Below are 19,896 nucleotides of genomic sequence, written 5' to 3' on the forward strand. Positions count from 1 at the left end.
CATTTCTTTCTGCCCTTGGCTACCTGGCAATCCTTTAGAATGACTTGTATATTTTTTTCTTAACCTGATTATGGAATAGTATCGTATTTTTTGCGGAACCCTTAATTAGGAGAAAACTATTATTAATTTACAAAAAAAAAAAATTGAAGTTATGATAGAAGAAATTAATTTTATTTTTTAACATTTAGAAAAACTATTAACATTGTTCCAAAATAAACTCGGAACAAAATTTTACACACAACACTATTGTGATTTCCTTATCAAGCAATACCAATAGGGTGAATATGGGTTTTACCGTAAACGAATATTCGATGTCTAGTAACGGACTGAGTCAGTCAGAGAGTCGGCGCGTGAATAAGGACTCCGGTCTACTAAAAATCTTTGATTGGTTCGTGAAATATATGAAATACCCTTTTATAAGCAATTGAATTTTTGTATATTTTTTAGATCTCAACAAGTAAACAGTTAAAATCTCTTTCGTATCATATCTATGAGACATTATATATAACGTTAAATAATAGAAATTAAAAAATCTGTCTGCCTGTCTGTCGATCTTTCATGGTAAAACCATTGAACTGAAATTGATATAATTCAGGACATAAGCTATTTTTTATGCTTATTATAACAGTTGACGACGAAAGCCTAAAACAAAAAAAAAACGAATCCGCGTGCGATAACTAGTTAAATATATATTAAGTAATCATCGTAAGATACGGAACCTTGACCAAATTTATTATCCAAGTAAAAAATATTATAGTAAACATAAGTATGCGCAAACACGTGCGCTCAATACGACGATTGGAACACCGCCATTTTTTGCTCAGCTTACTTAACAACTCGGGATTTGAACCTGAAAGGACTAGGACCTTGGGATCAACAGTCTAAACCACGGATACAGTTACATAAGTCACGTCGTGTCTTATTATGTAAAACCTACGAGGTAATCGTAAAGGGATTCCGGTCACATATTCCATACGTATCTGTTACGTTCTGTTCGTTAGTAAACAATGGTCGCCAGGTCCAACGCTCAGCTCAGTATTGTTATTTAATAGAGCCTCGAAGGTATTTTACTTCTTAGCGGAAGCCGTATGTTTAAGAAACGTTTGCAATAGCTTGTTAAATGTGGCCTTAAGCGCGTCACACACGATGAATAATATTTTATCTTAAGATAAAATATAGCGAAGATAATTTATATCATCTAAAGATATTGAGGTCTGATGAAATTAATAACTGCCCCGACTCCACTTGGCAATATGAGGATTTTTTCAACAATGAGATACGAACATATGTCATACATGTATGTTGACATTCGACCTACGATGATACGCAATTTTGATACTTGAATCCTATTAATTTTATAATTATAATAAGCAATGTCGCATATCACCTTCACGCATATCACGCTCGTGTTCTGAGGTGAGTTTTAAGTTTCATCTTACAGAATACCTACACTTATCTATTCGCCTATACCGTTATTATAATACATAAAATTTGCAACTCGTATTTTTTGACGGGTTGTTGAAAGAAGAAGTTGTTGGAACTAATTCCTATGAGCACCAAGCCGTATCAAAGAAGCGAGAAGAATAAGCCAAAAAATACCTCCTCAAGAAAGGAGTAGAGGCCCAACAGTGGGGCACTTATACGTTTTACTTTTAATTCTAAGATGGTTCTAGTTCCAAACTGTAAAAGGCAATACGTATACATACATACATATATACATACATACGTATACATACTACATATTACGATTAAAATGAATATATTATTTTTTTGTTATTTATTTCAAATATTTTCAACATACAGATGGTTGCTGACATGTCTATATAAAGATATATATAACGTCGTTGAATTTAGAGGTATTAAGGAGATTTACGTTATTTCATAGTTAGTTTTCGTGTTTAGGTTAATAGGTCGCTTAGAAAGACCCCAAATTGTCAATTTTCTTTTAATACTACTTTGCCATGATGAGTTGTGTCTCCTAATATGTACGATTTATAATATAAACACACTATAAAAAAATATAAATATAATGGTTATACTGGCGCCGTGAGAAATGTAAAAATATCTTTACATCGCCAAAGCGCGACCAACCTTGGGAAGTAAGGTGTTAAGTCCCGTGTGCCTGTAGTTACACGGGCTCACTCATACTTCAAATCGGAACGCAACAATACGAATTGCTCCTTGGCGGTAGAATATATATAAAACCTACCCAGAGGGGGCTTGCCCTAAAATCCTATGAACTATAATCAGTAATGTTTCTGTAAATCGGGAAAAAATAAATAAACAAACAATTTATATGTAAGTAAATATACCGTCCGATGTGTATACTGTTAAGAGAAGACTTTCAAGGGTATGTATATGTGTCATATGTTATCGTATTTATTCGCGTATATCTTAAGATACTATAAAGATAATTCTCAAGATATAATCACAGGTATAGCACAATATATAGTTTCTTCATGTGTACCGCGCCTTATGTTTATTTAAGCTATGTTTGTAATGTGTAAAACTATATCTATTTTAATTGTATTTGGAATTTTATGAAACAATTATTCGAGTATAATTTAATTGATTCATAGACATTGTTTTATATAACTAGTTCAACCTGCAGCGTTACGCGAATTACATAAAATTTTATCTATAGCACAAAAATCGTCAAACCTCATTACAATCCTTCGAGGGATAAAAAAAATGTCTATGTCCTTCACCGGGATTGAAAGTATTACCGTAAGAAATTTCATCGAAATCGATTCAGCAGTTTAAGCGTGAGGAGGTATTTATAATATTAGTATAGATATAAGTACAAAATGTACTTTATTATGTCGCTATGTTTATTCAAGGTATACTGGACACGTTTAACGTTTTCGTGGAAACGTCGTATGTACTATTTTAATAATCTTAAGTATCAACCTTAAGTGTTAAGACTGAAGATAGATTTTTGATTATAATGGTTTTTAATGTTCCCGGTATACATCACTCGGTATTAATACGCAATATTATTTTTATCTAAGTGTCGATAAGTAAAGTAAAGTAACACACGTAGCTATTTTTATTTAAGGTTCTATTAAACATTTCCATCTAAGATGTGTTAATCAAAAGCTGGGTTGCGTCAAAAAAGAGTTTTCCAGTCAAGGAATTATCTGTAACAAACAGCCCTTGGAAATTCCGTATCCCATTTTTTTATGATATAGGTAGCTGGATGAGTGGGTGGTACCTACCCAGGCGGGCTTGCACAAAGCCTTATCACCAAATGATGTTGTGCTTCGCCGCAAATTTAAGACTTGGTATACACAAGAGTTACCCGACGATGGGGCTTTGGATTTAAGCCTGTTTGTATTAAATTCAATTAAATATTTGTATTAAATTCAGGAGTTCTTCGCCATACAAATGAGATAATGTCATTCATTGTCAAAGGCTCAGCACAAAAGTGATGAATTTTATAATAAGTTATTGTAAGAAAAAAAAAATGAAGGTCGGTAAAAAGATTATTGGACGCGAAAATTTAATCACTTAATTGTTGAATGGGTGTATTTTATCTAAATCAAAATGCTTATTTGTCTAGATGACGAACTTTGGGCATATACCAAAGTAGGTTCAAAATCTATTACACAATATATGATAAAAAATTTAAAGTAAAAATACTATAATCGTCGGCAACAATAAAATCAACTCTTCTATAATCTAAATACAGTGAAGCCATAGTAACGCTTAACATTAATAGGATTTAGTTAAATAGTCTAGATTTCCACAAACGGTAATATCTCGTTTATAAATGCCGCGGTATGAAGTTTTTATGAAGTTTCATTATATGTAGGTGTAACTCAATTCATTTTTAGTAAGCTCTATGACATCATGATGTAAAAATGGCGGATTTCAATATACAGATCTTATTACTATTGCAAATGTGTTATATAGCCAGCGCTTACTATTTTTAAGACAAGATTACCAAACGTTAGTCTCGCCCGCTTTGCTCGATGTAATTATCGTACACAGATCGCCGGGGATATGTATATAAAAATAAATAATTTTGATACTTGCTAAAGTTTATAATGAATGAAAACAAATAAATATTTTTTTATTAAATAAAAATATAGTTTCGTTTCGAATATTTTTTTCTTATTTAAGTGCGTGGAGTTGATGCTTGTTGACTTCCAACTAACATGACTGTATTTTTATATGTCGAAAAAGAGTAACTACTGAGTTTCTTGCCGGTTCTTCTCGGTAGAATTACATTTCGAACCGGTGGTAGCTTTACTTTAAATAGTTTGTTAAATGACGATTCAAAAGTGCTCGTAAAAGCCTACTTGAATAAAGTATTAAGTATAAGCGCTGGACAGAAGGGAGAAAATAGAGTCAGTAGAGAGGATGCATGACGGCATAAGAGGGTGACGTCAAGATATATTAGTCGGTCGCAACCTAAAGGCGCGTCAACAGTCGCTTCACATAATAAAAAATTCAACATCGTATCCGATATAATTCGCGCGCCATATCGTTGATACTATATTAAATACACAATATATTAGTCAAGAAAATATTATATCTAATACTAACAAATTATATTGGTTCTGTCAAAACGTTCAAACCTCAATCCAGGATTTTTAAAAGGTGCCGCAGGGACTATGGTAGTTCTACTAGAGTTACTCGAGAATCCTCCCTAGAAATTGGTGGCCCGCATTTCACTTAGCATGTGAAAGATCCCGGGGCGACCGCCGAAGAGACGAAGAGGTAGGGTACCGCTAATTTTTTTGTGGGTAAAAAAGGACTTAAAAGGTAAATGATTTATTTTCAAATTGTAAGTCTATACAAGACTTTTCTAAGCGTTGCTAACTTTTAAATCGTTATGTTACAGTATTAAATAAAATGCCACGCTACTACCAGGTTGGGATGTAGATTTGATGATATAGATAGGAAGACGGGCAAATGGGCCATCTGGTTGAAAGCGGTCACCACTGCCTATAGACAATGATGCTGTAAGAAATATTAACAATACCATGGTTCTTAAATCGCCAACGCGCCACCAACCTTGGGAACCAACCTTGAGTGGGTTATACCTACCCAGGCGGGCTTGCACAAAATACATAGATTCTATCGATAAGCACCAAAGTCAAGAAACGCAACTCGTTCCATCAATTTACATAACATGGTTCCTTGTTATTTTACCGTTTTTATAACGAACAATACTTCCAATGGTATATATTTCAAGTACGTTGACGTAATGAGGGCATCACGCAATATGAACGTCACGGCATGAGGCTTTTTGAACCAAGAATTATGGGGAGAAAGAAATATAAGAACGAAATTTATTTCTTAAACACTTTATTATATATAAATGAAATTAACCCGATTTAAAAATGTTAACAAGTGTTAAACTAATTGTAACAAGAATGTTCATAATATTAAAGGGCATGGTTCTTTCTCAAATTCTCGCAACCTTTATAAATTGAACCTTTCGAACGAAAGTTTCATGAAAAACTTTAAGTTTACAATCTCGCGAGATAGATTATAATCTAAAGGTATTTATAATTTTACGATGACATATGTACATTAAGTTTCATATCTACAAATAAATACTGTTAAAGTGTCTGCTTGTGATTAAAAAATATTAATGATTTTTTTATGGAATTCGTCACACCAATACGCGACATACCTTCTAAGATGTCATGTCTCTTGTGCCAACAGTTCTGGTCCCATCATCCTTCAAATCCGATCACAACACAAGTATTACTGTTTATCGGTAGAATATTTCATGAGTGGATGGTACTTACCAAGAATAAGTCAATAGGTATCAATTTTGTTACGTTAATAACAATCATTATTAATTGCAATTATGATTATTGCCTGTATGTGTGTCCTGGGAAATTTCCAGATCAAAAAATATTTATTAATGTAAATATTTATTATATATATTGGATTATTTAAGTGAAGTGAAGGTACTGGGGTATAATCTGCATGTGTTGTTCGTCGTCTATCAAAAATTACATAAAAAAAAACTAGTTTACACACAGTTACCGCTATTTAAAATTATATAGTATAAAATCTATGTTCCCCTTAATAGGATACGATACGAAAAAAATCGTTTTCGGTTTTTATATATAAATTTAAAGTCAAAGCACATCACAGCTTGTAGAGAATTAAATCTTATTTACGAGATATATATATTTTTACCATGTTACATTTGTATACAATTTTTATTCCTTCATAGTACTGTGGATGTGAAAGTGAGTTTGTTTGTTCTGCTTTCACACCTCATCGCGTCAAACTAACGTTATCTATACATATATAACTACATGGAGTACGGGTACGGCCCACGACTTGACATAAATATTGCAAACACGAGAGACTTAAAGAATATTCACGCTGACACCTGAATATTAAGAAAGATTTAGGGTTCAAACCCGGATAAGAACTATAGAGTTTTTATTTACTTATAATAATCGAGTGCTATGTGAGGAAAACTTTGTCAGGCAACCTTTATATGTCTTATAAATTCAGTCATATACGAGTCCAACACATTTGGAGCAGCGTGTTGGAATCGGCTCCAAAACTTCTCGTCAAAAGAAGAAAAAGCCCAGCAATGGGTCCTTTAATGGAAGATTGAACATACGATCTCTTTTTAAGATTCGTATATTCTACCCACTGCCATGCCACGAAGCCATTTTACTTAGTTTCACATTAAAATTTGGCGACAGAATAAAGCTGAAATTAATTAAATTTTCTGGGCTCGACGTAAAACAGGGCAGGTCATTATGACTCACTCTAGGGTTGGCAATGTTAAATAACTTTCATACCGAACTGTATATTTATTTGAAACATTGATAATGTAATGGCTTTATTGGGCATGTATATATATGCATGTAGAAAAATTAAACAAAAAGTAATAATTAGTTGTTATATAAATGACAATATATATTGTATTTTATCTGTTTCAATAACGATAAAAAAACACGCTTGTGAAAATTAAAAATATATATAAATAGCGTTTACATCGAATTAGTAAATAATAATATATTTTTCACTGTTATAACAAAAAACAAAATAATTTAAATGATCATGACTGACATACGAGTTCAATAAGGTCATATGTGTCTAATACTTTACACAAATTTTTCACCAACCCTGCCATTGGAACAAATTAAGCCAAATTAGAGTGACTCGCTAGATACACGAGGTGTGACGAATTGAATAGGTGGCGTACAGATTATAAAAAACTAAATTATAGAATATTTACTACTATTATAAATGTGAAAGTATTTCTGTCTCTTTCATGGTCCAACGACTGAGCCGAATTTGATGAAACACGGTATGAAACGAGATTGAACCCTAAGGAAGAACAAGAAGGGCTATATAACGCAAATAGATCTTTTTTAATTGGCCCTGTTTATACCGAGATTAGTATATATATATAGTAACAGCCTGTTATTGTTCCACAGCTGGGCTAAGGTCTCCTCTCCTTTTAAGGAGAAGGTTATAAGCTTATTGCTACATGTGTACCCACCACGCTGCTCCAATGCATTTGGTGAATACACATGTAGCAAAACTTCATTGAAATTAGATACATGCAGGTTTCCTCACGATGTTTTCCGCCAAGCGAGATAAATTATATACAAAGCAAGCACGTGAAAATTCAGTGGTGTTTGCTTGGATTTGAACCCGTAATCATCCTTTAAATTGCATTAGGCCGAGATTAGTACGTTCTAACAAACAAATTCTTCACCTTTATAATAGTTTTAATAGTGACAGTTTTCACGCGAACATAATTTAGTCTAGTAAATAAAAACGACTTCCATGTTGTACATACCTAGTTACATAATGAATAAACATAAAACTATATCGCGTGAATGAATTAATTAATAAGTTATGAAAAAAACAATGAAAGTGTTCTAAGGAAATGTGCACTTGCTTGTTTAATCACGAAACTTGTTTTTATTAGCGGGTAATGAGTTTATTATATCGTTGTAGATTATGGTTGAAATGAATGAATGAATGGATTTAGAAGATTGATCTACCGTGAATGATAATTAGGATAAATATTTAATGTTATCTGTATGGATACTTTAGTGAACGATCGGTAAAGAACTCTATTACAACCATAAATAACATTTGACAGCAAATTGAAGCGATATAATGGGTCGAGAGCTTGATTAATCTATGATATTTAATACGGATTTGCGAAAAAATGGCGTTTTGAACGTCGAGGAATATATCGGAATTTTGGAAGTAAAATTAATGTGGAAATAAGTAGTTAAGTGCAATGGTATAACAATACAACTATTATAAATAAATATATATTAATCATAAATTCTTAGTACTGAACAACATAGCTGAGTTATTAGCAAATCGCATGACATACGTAAATCTATGGTTTGTTTACCTTTTTTCCTACTACCATTGGAATAGGCTATAACTTGTAACGATGAAGACTTAGTACAATCGAATGGACGTCATTAAAAAATAAATATTGTATATCTCATTTTCAACTTCCCAGTTGTAAATAAGGATGGAAGATTATCAACAGCGCCCATAGGCACTGGCTTTATTAGGATACCTATGAAATTACCGAGTCTTAAGAATGTATAATGTGTAAGAGTTCCAAATACAAATTAACTTTAAAATCAATCCCAGACACTACTTTTAAAATTAATTCGTTCATTTGTTTTCATGTATTTCATACGTAAGGTCATAATATATAAGAAATCTTACAACCATTATATCTGAGATATGAACAAAAACAATTGGACCTAACGGTATATTTCAGTAACCTCTTCAATACTAAATCCTCTTAAAACAGCTTATATAAACACAAAGTACATTATTTTATACGAAAAACTATTTTCATATAAATATTCGACGGCATATAAATAATTAATAATGATTTAACTTGATAAGTAATGAGGAACGTTTTCAATTGGGGCAAGCTTTTAAAATATTTACTTAACATGTCGACTGACGGGTTTACGAACAAACACGTTATTTATAAGTTTTATTATTGTTATTTATAGAAAATATTCGATAGCTGCCATCGTTCGTATTATATTATAGCTTCCTCGTTGGTTTAGTGGTTAATATGGATTCTGATCATGGGTTAAAATCCGGGTCGAACTAATAAAAACATATCGAGTTTTACTTTCAAGATTTCGTTGTGTTGAATGATTAATTAAATGGCAACTTAGCTATTTGTTTATAGATGGTATTTAATAGGATTATCAATATTATGGGCAGTAAATATTAAGCGTGCTATTCTCATAAAGTCAACTAGTAACATCTGCCACGTGTATCTATGTGCAAAGAGAAAAACAACAAAAATCGTTTCTCTTAATTTTTCTTTCTATGTGTTTGTATGTGTGTGTGTGACTGTATGTGTTAGTACTCACTTAATAATGCCATCTTCGATGTAAACGTCAGCATCTTCCATACCATCCTCGTTGACAACGCGACCATTCTTTATGAGGAGTCGGTTCTGGGAGCTCTGTAAATAATAAATACATGTTAAATGATCATCGTACAATTGGGAAAGTAACGGAAAATACACTTACGACGCGTTCTCAGCTTCGACATTCAGCTTTGAAATTAAAAAATATAAATAAAGAAAAGGAAATTATTTACATTACAATGTCTGTTGTGTTCAAAAACCCAACTGATTTTCAATTGTAAGTACTTTTGAAAATCGGCATTCGGCTTGTATCAAGTGATTTGACAATATCCAAATGAGTTCCAACCTACGACTTTCAAATTTCTCGACCGCTGAGTTGTTAAGTCTATTTTCGATGTTTACGTAAATTTACTTATTTTATATCAGTTGCTAATAATGTTTAGAATTTCTTAATCGTATATACACTGCGGTTCATTTAATACCACAAATAGGAATAGTTTTATTACATTGAGAGCACGTCCACAGGAACGGAGCCCGTTCGGCTTTAAGAAGGGTGTATTAAATAGCGAATTATTTGTATTTTCATAATGAAAAATATACAGATAATAGAATATCTGCAGTAGGTAATATATATTTTTAAGTTCAAAGCGCAAGATATATATACATACATCCAAACTTATAACATAAAAACCGTTAAAACTCCTGAAGACATTACGCTACGTCGGATTATTGGCTTATATACAAAACAAATATTGGCTAAGCTTAAAAAAAAAGTAATGAAAAATGAACATAAGTTAATTCCAGATTTAAAAATTATTTTAAAATTAACTGTTATTAAAATAATATTACACAAATGTTCGCTTTTAAAAATAAAAAGAGAATGACATTGAATATATTTAAAAATAATATGTTTTTTTTTTATATGCGCAAAAACGGCATGAATCACTTGCCTTACGCGAAAGACGATTCCAAATTAGCAACACTGATTAACGTCTGACATAGTTGAAATAATATGTTTATCGATTAAACAATAAAACTCTATACACGATAAAACCTGATAAGATGAAAGAAACCTTACTTTAATATTGATCCCGGTAAGAGATTGCGCGACTGGGCCCGCCATTGCCACAAAATACCGCGAAATACGTAAAAACAGTACCGCGTCAACAATATGGAGTCGCGTCGTTCGCGCCGCGATGGCTGAAACTGAAAATGTGATGCCGAAAATAGAAGTTGAATTCGTTCACACTAGCGACTTTTATTGTAATAGAAAGTCCGCACACATACGACATTTTATACGTTAATACATTTATTTATTTTCAGTTACTTATATGTATCAAATAACATTTCGTTTGATTGAAGCTTAAATTTGTTTGGGCGCGGTGAGGGTTGACGTTTCAAGGTCGAGTTTTAAAACAACAGATGTAACTTTTCTAATCAAAATTAAAATATGCACTAATCAAGTAGACTTGTACAAGAACTTTTGAATCGTGAAGATACCACCGGTTCGGAATGTAGTAAAGTAGTTAAAGCATCATGCATATTTTTGATTTATAGTTCAATATGTTGACGTGTTCTTGAGAGAAAACAGTCCAGGTTAACATGTGAACGTGGTGCATAAACATTTAATGATGACATATAACTCGCATTAAAATTAAGAAAAATAACGACATCTCCAAAAAATTACTAATCCGTGTAATAAGTACCTATTAAATAATTACACGATGTATAGACCATATTATATCGGTTTTCGAATGTTAATAACGCATTGGTTAATAAATACCACGAGATACTTTACCCGTACGAAGTTGGGAGGGTCAGCTAGTATATTCATTTACTTATTATATCGTTGCGGTTGGAGGTATTTTACCCGTTTATGTGCGGGTATGATTTTGCAATTGACTTTAAAACCACTTCACCCGAACAATTTTATTTTCGACTTGACTTGACTTTTGAGTCTAGAGTAATTTGTAATTTGTACAAAATAATACCCAAATATCAGCTTGGTTTTATATATATATTTTTAATGAAGTTTCATTTCTCAATTATTTCTTATCATTTTTTAATCCAAATAGGGAAGGACTTCCCATAGACTTTGATACTGTAAGAAATATTAAGGAATCTTTACATCGCCGATTCGCCACCAACCAAGGGAAGAAAGGTAATACGAGTATGTCACCTTTCAAGCCGGAACACAACAACACTAAATACAGGTAGTACATGGTTGTAAACCCTACTACCAAATAAGAAAATTAAATACGAGTATATATTTGTATCGACATAAATATGTTTACTTGTGTTATTACATCATATATATTATCTTTATAATTGGTGAGTATAATTGTATTTAAATATAATATGTATCAGGTTTACACTGTCCATTTGAAATAAGCCTAATGTCGCGCGGGTTAGCTGTCTCTCTCGTACTTAATCAAAACCAATATAGCTGCCCTTGTCGGTGCTTGCAGCACGCAATGAGTAAATAAACACTTCACATGTGATAATAGGGTAAGTACCGAAAACTGATTATAAATTCTCTAGTAGCATTTAAATTTAAATTAATGAATATTCTCCTATACTTCCTAAAAATATTATTTAGGGAGTGATTTAGTTAAACAATGTTGCGTCCTCTTCTTACGAATGACAAATCGAAGGTGTCGGAAAGAGAGAAATTTGTGTTTAATTAAATCTACTCATCGTTTATTAGTAAAATTTTAAACGTTGCGTTATTTAATATTGTATTTGGGTAATGGCTCTATATTTTTATTTGAAAGAGAATTATTTTCAATTCATGAAGTTTACTGCGAGTTAAGTATATATGTATGTATAGCAACATAGCTTTAAAAAATATTAAATTTATAATTAGTATCGACCCAAGCGTTCTATTTGCTTCTAAGTATGTTATTAATTCACCTTACCCTATGCCAGCGTACTTCTCACATATATTAATTGTAACATATTTAATACCAACTGCATTCTTTGCTTACAGAAATCGCCTGAAATGAATATGCTGAGGCAATATACTAGGAGCTGGATGCGAGTAGCCGAAGAGAGATCACAGTGGCGTGCAATAGGAGAGGCCTATGTCCAGCAGTGGACGAGTATGGGCTGCTGATAAATATCTCACTAATATAATAAATGTGAACGATTGAATGGATGTTTGTAAATCGATCACGTCGGAACGCCTGAACAGATCAGAATGAAAATTGGCTCAGCAGTAGATTATAGTCTGCATAGGTTACTTTTTATCCCGTTAAAATCTAGCACCTGCAAGTCTAGTCCACTAAAGTAAGCGAAACCGCGGCTGGAAATTAGTATTAGTAGTAGTAATTAGACATAATTATCTACTTTAATTAAATATTAATATACACAATCATTCTTTAACATATTACCTAAATGATGGTTTGAACCGCATGAAATTTTATTGTTCAGCAAAAGTAACCGAAACAAAAAAATAAACGAACATACATACGGAAAGCCGTATCTTTTATATTTATAATTTTATTTGACCATTACAGATCTTTTACGTTTTCTTCATCACCGATTAAAAGATTAATTACACTAATGTACAAATACATGATAAGTAATAGTAGGTTTGAACCCGCAACCTTCAGATAAGATGAACGCGTTCTATCAACTGAAACATCTCGACTTTGTACATTATTCATTCATCTATAAATAAATGTCGATGAATACGTCAAATATACGAGAATATCTTACAAAGTAATTTTAACTATTTCGTTGAATCGTACAATGTTGCCGTGTATCCATTGAAATATCTGGTAATTTCCGTGTTTCCGGTTTTTGTGCAAGCCCGTCTAGGTAGGTACCATCCAGTAAAAACATATTCTAGTACCAAATAGCAATACGTAATATGGTTGTAGTTTGGTTTGACCGGTGAGTCAGTGTAACTAAAGGTACAAGGGTCGTTAAGGATTTAATCTGGTTAGTATTTCTTACAATGTCAGTGTTCATGGGCGGTGGTGATCACTAAACAAAAGGTAGCCATTTGCCTGTCTGACTACCATTTTAAAGATAACCCAAGCTTCTATTTTGTACACGTAAAATATAAATGCATTAGTTTTTAATAATCACTTATGCTTATAGCTTTTGTTGTGACTTATGACGATTGTCGTCCAAGCTTTTGGTCACCATCGAATCTGCTGTTTGGCAACGCACCTGCAGGTTTCCGGTGGTGCAGATGTCCATGGGCCGTAAACCGTTGATCCATTGTTAACGATTAAAATAAAATACCAACGCGACCATACAAGCGTCGACAATTTATCGTATGTATATATATCTGTGTACTCAGCTTCAGTATACGTGTTTACTACTATTATAGAGGTAAAATTTGTTTGTATGTAGGGGGTAATTTCCGGAACACGTACAAATTAACAGCACGTAATTTAACTGCTGAGTTAAGGGCCTCTTCTACCATTGAGGAGAAGGTTTTGGATCATATTCCGACACGCTGCTCCAATGCGGGTTGGTGGATACATACATATGTGGCAGAATTTCGTTAAAATTAGACACATTCAGGTTTCCTCACGATGTTTTCCTTCACCTCCGAGCACGAAATGACTTATAAACACAAATGAAGCACATGAAAATGAAATGCACAGTGGTGCATGGCTGGGTTTAACCATCTATCATCAGCAACCATCGGTTAAGATGCACACGTTCTAACAACTGGGCCATCTCGGCTCGCCGTAACTAATGATCCAATTCACAAAATAATTCTTCGCTGTTAGCTGCCTTACTTCTGGGTTTTTTATGGCATTGGTGACAAACGAGCAGGAGGTTCACCTCATGGAAAGTGACTACCACTGCCCATGGATGTTTGCAACACGGCTTGCAGTTGCGTTACCAGTCTTTAAGAAATTAGTAGATTCTTTTTTTGAAGGTTCTCAAGTCGTATTGGTTCGGAAAAACTGCACTGAAAAGCTAGATCCACAGAGTACTTTTGCGAAGCAGAAAATGTATTAGAAATCGCGCTGTTGTGGATTTCGTGACGTGGGTGCTAAAGGGTATTATTATATTCTTTAAATTGAATCGAGCGAAGTCATGAGTCGTTAATATATCTCAATGTATATTAATTTCAAAACGAAATCTATTTCATTTGCAATGTTGATAAACTCGAAAGAAAATAAAACCACTTTCCCGCTTGATACGGTTTCCATTGATTGGATGTTTTAGCCTTTCGGGATTCAGCTGGTTTGATGACTTTCATTATAGAAAGAATTACAAGTCTTTTAATCATAGCCCATCTATATAATAAGAATACGGCCACGCTTGTATTCAATTACTTATTATATAATCATTAAATATATACATTTGCTGTATATTATATGTATGTATATTGTATATAATCCATCGAAAAGTTGTATTTGGGCTTACACCGTAAATAAATATTTGTTAGTTTTTCTTGTTTATTAATGATAATTATGTTTTCTCCGTCTAAATGGTTTAATGAGTTTAATCTAACAGCAATAAGCATTATTCTACCAAGCTGCTTTAATGCGCGTTGATACACGTGTGACAGATTTATGATTTTACTATCCCAAATATGCAGAACTTCTCGTGATGATTTCTTTGATCGCCGAACAATTTACAAGCACAAATTAGGAACATGAAAATACTGTAGTATTTGACAAGGTTTGAACAAATAATCTTCATTTAAAAGTAACACTAACTTGTGATCTAACAATTTAGACCTTTAGTATTTAATAGTAAGTTTTCCGCAAACAAATTACGGGACACTTTGTAAATAAATGTTTAGCAATTGAAAAAGTAGTTCTTCATCGATTGTACGTGACCTTCGATGAAGATCTGCGTTATCTGTTATTGAGTCAGCCTCTTGAACACGATTACGTTTCAAGTGCCATCAACATTTTTTAATACCACGAATAAAACACATGAAGTTTTCTAAAAAATGTACATAATCTAAATAAACTCAGCACATGTCACAATAGTTATACATATTTGCGACCGAAACTTTTTACTACGATACAGGAACGTTGAACCACTTTTGCAACTTAAAATTGTACTTGATGGTACTAGGCTGCTGGGTATACTCTATTCCAACCACAACAGGAAAAAAAACAAATAAAGTCATGTCATTTTTCAATCTGCTCATCTATGTATATCAAATAAAAATATGAATAATAAAAAAAAAAAAAATTTTAATGGCATTCATCAAAGTTTTACATAAACAAAAGAATCTGTACACGCTTTTCTCTAAATCGATTTCTCTATAATTGAGACACAGCAAAAACTAAGAATATACGTTATCCGTCAAAAACATCAGACACGAAAGAATGAAACTGCAACAATGACGTATAATTACAGTATTTATAACTGGATAACGAAAGAAACGTTGACATTTCACATAATAGTTACGTATGTATGGATGGATGTCTTATGTGTGAGGTCTTTGATCTATGTATTGTTTAATTGTACGTCTCTATTCCACACAGGTATAATTACAAAATTACACTTAATACCTTTTATAAATAGAATAAATAAGCACATTATTATATTTATTATTAAAGTAAACAATGATTATTTCCAGAAAGAACTAATATACTTATATAATTTGTATTATACATAATATAATAATATTCATATTGTACACTACGGTTAAGGGTAAAGCTTGTGTTAGGAGTGGGGCTAACAATGGCCATCGAACTTCAAGATGCAACTTTGACATTGAGGCCAATTGTAATAATGAATATAGACGTTATAATAATAATTGAAATTGGTCTATCTGTTTTAGATTAAGACTTAACCGTTCATGGACGATGGTTTCACTTTGCCGTCAATCGCCCCATCGGCGCTACAGCACGTGAAAAGCTATACCGTTCACCCGATAGCCATATTCCAATATAAGAATTAACATTAAATGTAAATATCCACAGCTGGGTACGACTTATCCTTTTAGAGATGAGTTAGAGCTTACTCAACTGCTTCGATGTAGGTTGGATTTGTAGATTTCTCACTCGCCATTGCAAGTTCCCTTACAATATTTTCCTTCACTGCCATGCACGATGAATTATAAAAACAATAATGAAAATACAGAGAAGCTTGATGCAATACCGGGGTATTGAACTCAGAATCATCCGTTAAGATTTCCGTCTCCTAAGCTCTGGGTAAAATATTATATGGCATTTTAGAACGCGATCTTTTTTTACCAAAGAAATAAACTTCTTAATTTTAGAACATTCTACTTTCAAAGAAATAACCTTAACCTAAAACAATTTAGACAATTGAATAGAAGTCTTAAAGTGTGTTTGATTCAAGTGTGGTGGTGACATTACGATGGCGAATATAAAGTGATGCTGGTAGTTATCGTACTGAAGAGTGTTTAAAATTGATTTCACCAGCACTGTTTGTAATTCATGTTTTATTATAGTAATGATTTTTATTTAACTCACTGTTATTTTATATTCTATGGCTTTCATTATATTTATAATAGAGTAATGTTTTCGAATTGTTTTTAATACATACTGTTGTATTAAATAATTTCTACTCATTTGTATACTAATATTATAAATGCGAAAGTAACTCTGTCTGTTATCTCTTTATGCTGATTCGTTTTAGATGAAATGTAGTATGGAGTTAGTTTGAATTTAGGGGAAGAACATAGGCTACTTCTTTTTAATTCACCCATATTTTAGTTTAAAAGGTAGGGTTTTATAAATTTCGCGAATAAAGCTTCAGCTAGTTATTAATACAAAATTTAAAACATAGACTATTTAATCTGTTACTAGTGTCAATGTCTCCGTGTCAAATATCAAGCGCACAACTATAATAGATGTTATAAGAGATTTTTTTTTAATTATATTAGTGTCATGGATCCTGTACGAGTTTTATTAATTTGGTGTCAAAATATTTTAGGCGATCTTCTTACTGAAGTACGATTTATAAAATAATAATTATATTCAAATACTTGTCATGAATTTAAATTTACTTCAACATGAGGTAACTTGATGGTCATTGTTCTTGAATATTTATAAATTCCGTTTGTTAAATTACAAACATGTGTATTATAAAAACGAACAGATGTAAATTTTAAGAAATAAATTTACGTATGTAATATTCAGTACATTTAAAAACTTATACATTTATATCTGATATGATTCAATCATTAATACATATTTAAATATGTAAAGTAATATCTCTTCTATATATTTGAGATTATTCTATAACGCTGTTCGATATCATTGGTCAGAAAAAATATTAACAGCGAATTAGTACATCGTGTTTTCGTGGATTTGAACCCCCATTTAAGATTCAAATCTTATTTGTATTTTCACTGAATAATGGGCTATTTGCGTAGCATAAGCACCGGCAAAAACAGTCATGTATACAGCTAGTGTGGCATATATGTATGTACGATGTGTTTAAATGCTTCATTACGTAAGACGTAACGCCATGACGGCACCAAAAGTATGACTGGATCACACGCTAGATCTCAATTACTAATTACGTTAGCATAACAATGCGAAGTAAGTCGTTTTAAAAGAAAATTGAGGCATGTAATATATTGTTTATTTCGTGGGATATTTGGTTGAATAATAAGCAAGTTGCAGTTGTTTCTGTTGTTGAAATTTTCGCAATGATCGAATTCGTACTATTATTCTAAGACATAATATACTGACAAATATCGTTAAATATAATAAAGAAATAAAATATCATCTATATTAATAATTTCGTTTTAAGTTTACAATAATATATCCGCAAAATTCTTATAATCGAAATATTTCGATATTAAATCGGCCATGTTTGACGTTTAGCGGTGTAAAGAATGATTATTGTTAGTTTTTACCACCTAAATAGAAAATACAGATGTCTGATAATCACAGCGTTTATAAAATAGTTACATGAAAAGTAAATGATAAACTGTATTCGTTTAGTTTTAATTATTTCACTCGAGCGAAGCCGGGTTTTCATCTAGTATTATTGTGTCGGTAATCGCGTTGAATCAAATATGTGTACCAATCAGTATCCAAGTTTGTCAATCTTGCTATTGTTTGGTGAAGAGGTTACATAATTATATCATGAGATGTTGAATAGTATTATTAAGTTTATTTAAGCGTCTCAATAGCCCAATTAAATACGGCTCGCCTAGCGGAATTAAATACGCTGTTTCATAAATATTAATTAATTAAATTTTAAAAATATTACTGGAGCAGCTTTGCTTGTTGAATCGTAATTCCGTCTGAGCGAACTCACGATGTGAACTTTGCAGCAAAGTTCAAAAAGAGTTTTTTTACTTATCCTGTAGCAATGTATAATAATTTAATTTGTATGAATGTTTGGAAAATTCTTTAAACCTATTTATCGGAATTATTAATTGTATATATTAATACGTGAACGTACGTACGTAACGAAAACAGGGATATTTTTTTTGGATTTCATATTATAAGGTAGGAAATTAAAATATATGAGTCGACAGATGTTTTATACATCGTTCACAATTTTTCAGTCATTAGACAATACAAACCGCTATAACGTAGGGAACGTTTTAAATCTGTAATATCTTCGAAAATATAAATATAAATTACATGCTGTAAAGGGCCATATTGATCTATATTAAATGCACAATGCATTTAAGGTACTAAACTGGATAAGGATTAATGCTGTATTGCTTAAAATAATAAAATAGGCCAATATTTCTCGTAAAAAGTAAAGGATAGTAAATGGTTATTGTGGGTTATCCCTACGAGATAGACATACAAGGCCTTTTGAAGGTGTACTATATATACCCTACTACATTATTTTGGTCTAGCTCGTAGGGTTCAGCTTTGCAATGTAAGCGCAAAAAATGTGTTTATTTACGACATCACTTTAAAAACCTCTAAAATTATCAATGTTTCTCTAGTATATTATAAACCTTCCTCTTGAATTAATCTATCAATTAAAAAAAAAACAGCATCAAAATCCGTTGTGTAATTTTAAAGATCTAAGCATATATAGGGACAGACAGCGGTAAGCGACTTTGTTTTATACTATGTAATGATGTCCTTTTGCGAAGAAAGATTTGGAGCTTATTCCGCCACGCTGATTCAACGCTGTTTGGTCATTCACTGGGCCACTTGAGCGACTTGAACTTAAAACGCTAACGAGAAACAGAAACGAGGTATAAAACTGTCTTTCATATTATTAATAATCCAACGTTATTTTTAATTAAAACAAATTTTTATTTTTATACATTTCATTTCGGAGCGTAGAACTCGAATACAGTGAGGAGTACGAAATTACGAGAGAGGGCAAATGTTTGGTTAACTAAAAGCGTACGGATTGAATATCTCCTTTCATTTTCGTTTTGCAATTACGTATTTTTTTTAAGTGTGTTCGACATCTATGAAGAGAACTATGGATGATCTAATGGATATCTCGTATCACATTACTGAAATGTCATGAACATAAAGTATAGAGGTTGATCTAAGTACGTAATGCGATATCTGCCAAAGAAACTGTTTGTCTCTCTTCTTATCTTATTTTATATGATTCATTATCTATAC

The 19,896-nt window shown here is 32.2% G+C and overlaps 1 protein-coding gene across 2 annotated transcripts in view; it reads right to left on the minus strand.

Annotated features, from left to right (window-relative positions):
- The window catches only part of LOC125073723 (dihydropyrimidinase), a 57,750-nt gene that overhangs the window by 14,053 nt on the left and 23,801 nt on the right, over nucleotides 1–19,896 (minus strand). Inside the window, exons 1-2 of one of the 2 annotated variants that reach the window (XM_047684710.1) lie at nucleotides 10,449–10,564; nucleotides 9,372–9,466 (exon numbers count right to left, since the gene is read on the minus strand). In XM_047684710.1, the coding sequence (XP_047540666.1) occupies nucleotides 9,372–9,466; nucleotides 10,449–10,493 (140 nt within the window). In that variant the 5' untranslated portion in view covers nucleotides 10,494–10,564. Of the gene's footprint in view, nucleotides 1–9,371; nucleotides 9,467–10,448; nucleotides 10,565–19,896 lie in introns of those variants that run through there. The other variant, XM_047684711.1, reaches the window with a different exon arrangement.

This window comes from Vanessa atalanta, chromosome 25, assembly GCF_905147765.1.
Source record: "Vanessa atalanta chromosome 25, ilVanAtal1.2, whole genome shotgun sequence".
NCBI lineage: Eukaryota > Metazoa > Arthropoda > Insecta > Lepidoptera > Nymphalidae > Vanessa > Vanessa atalanta.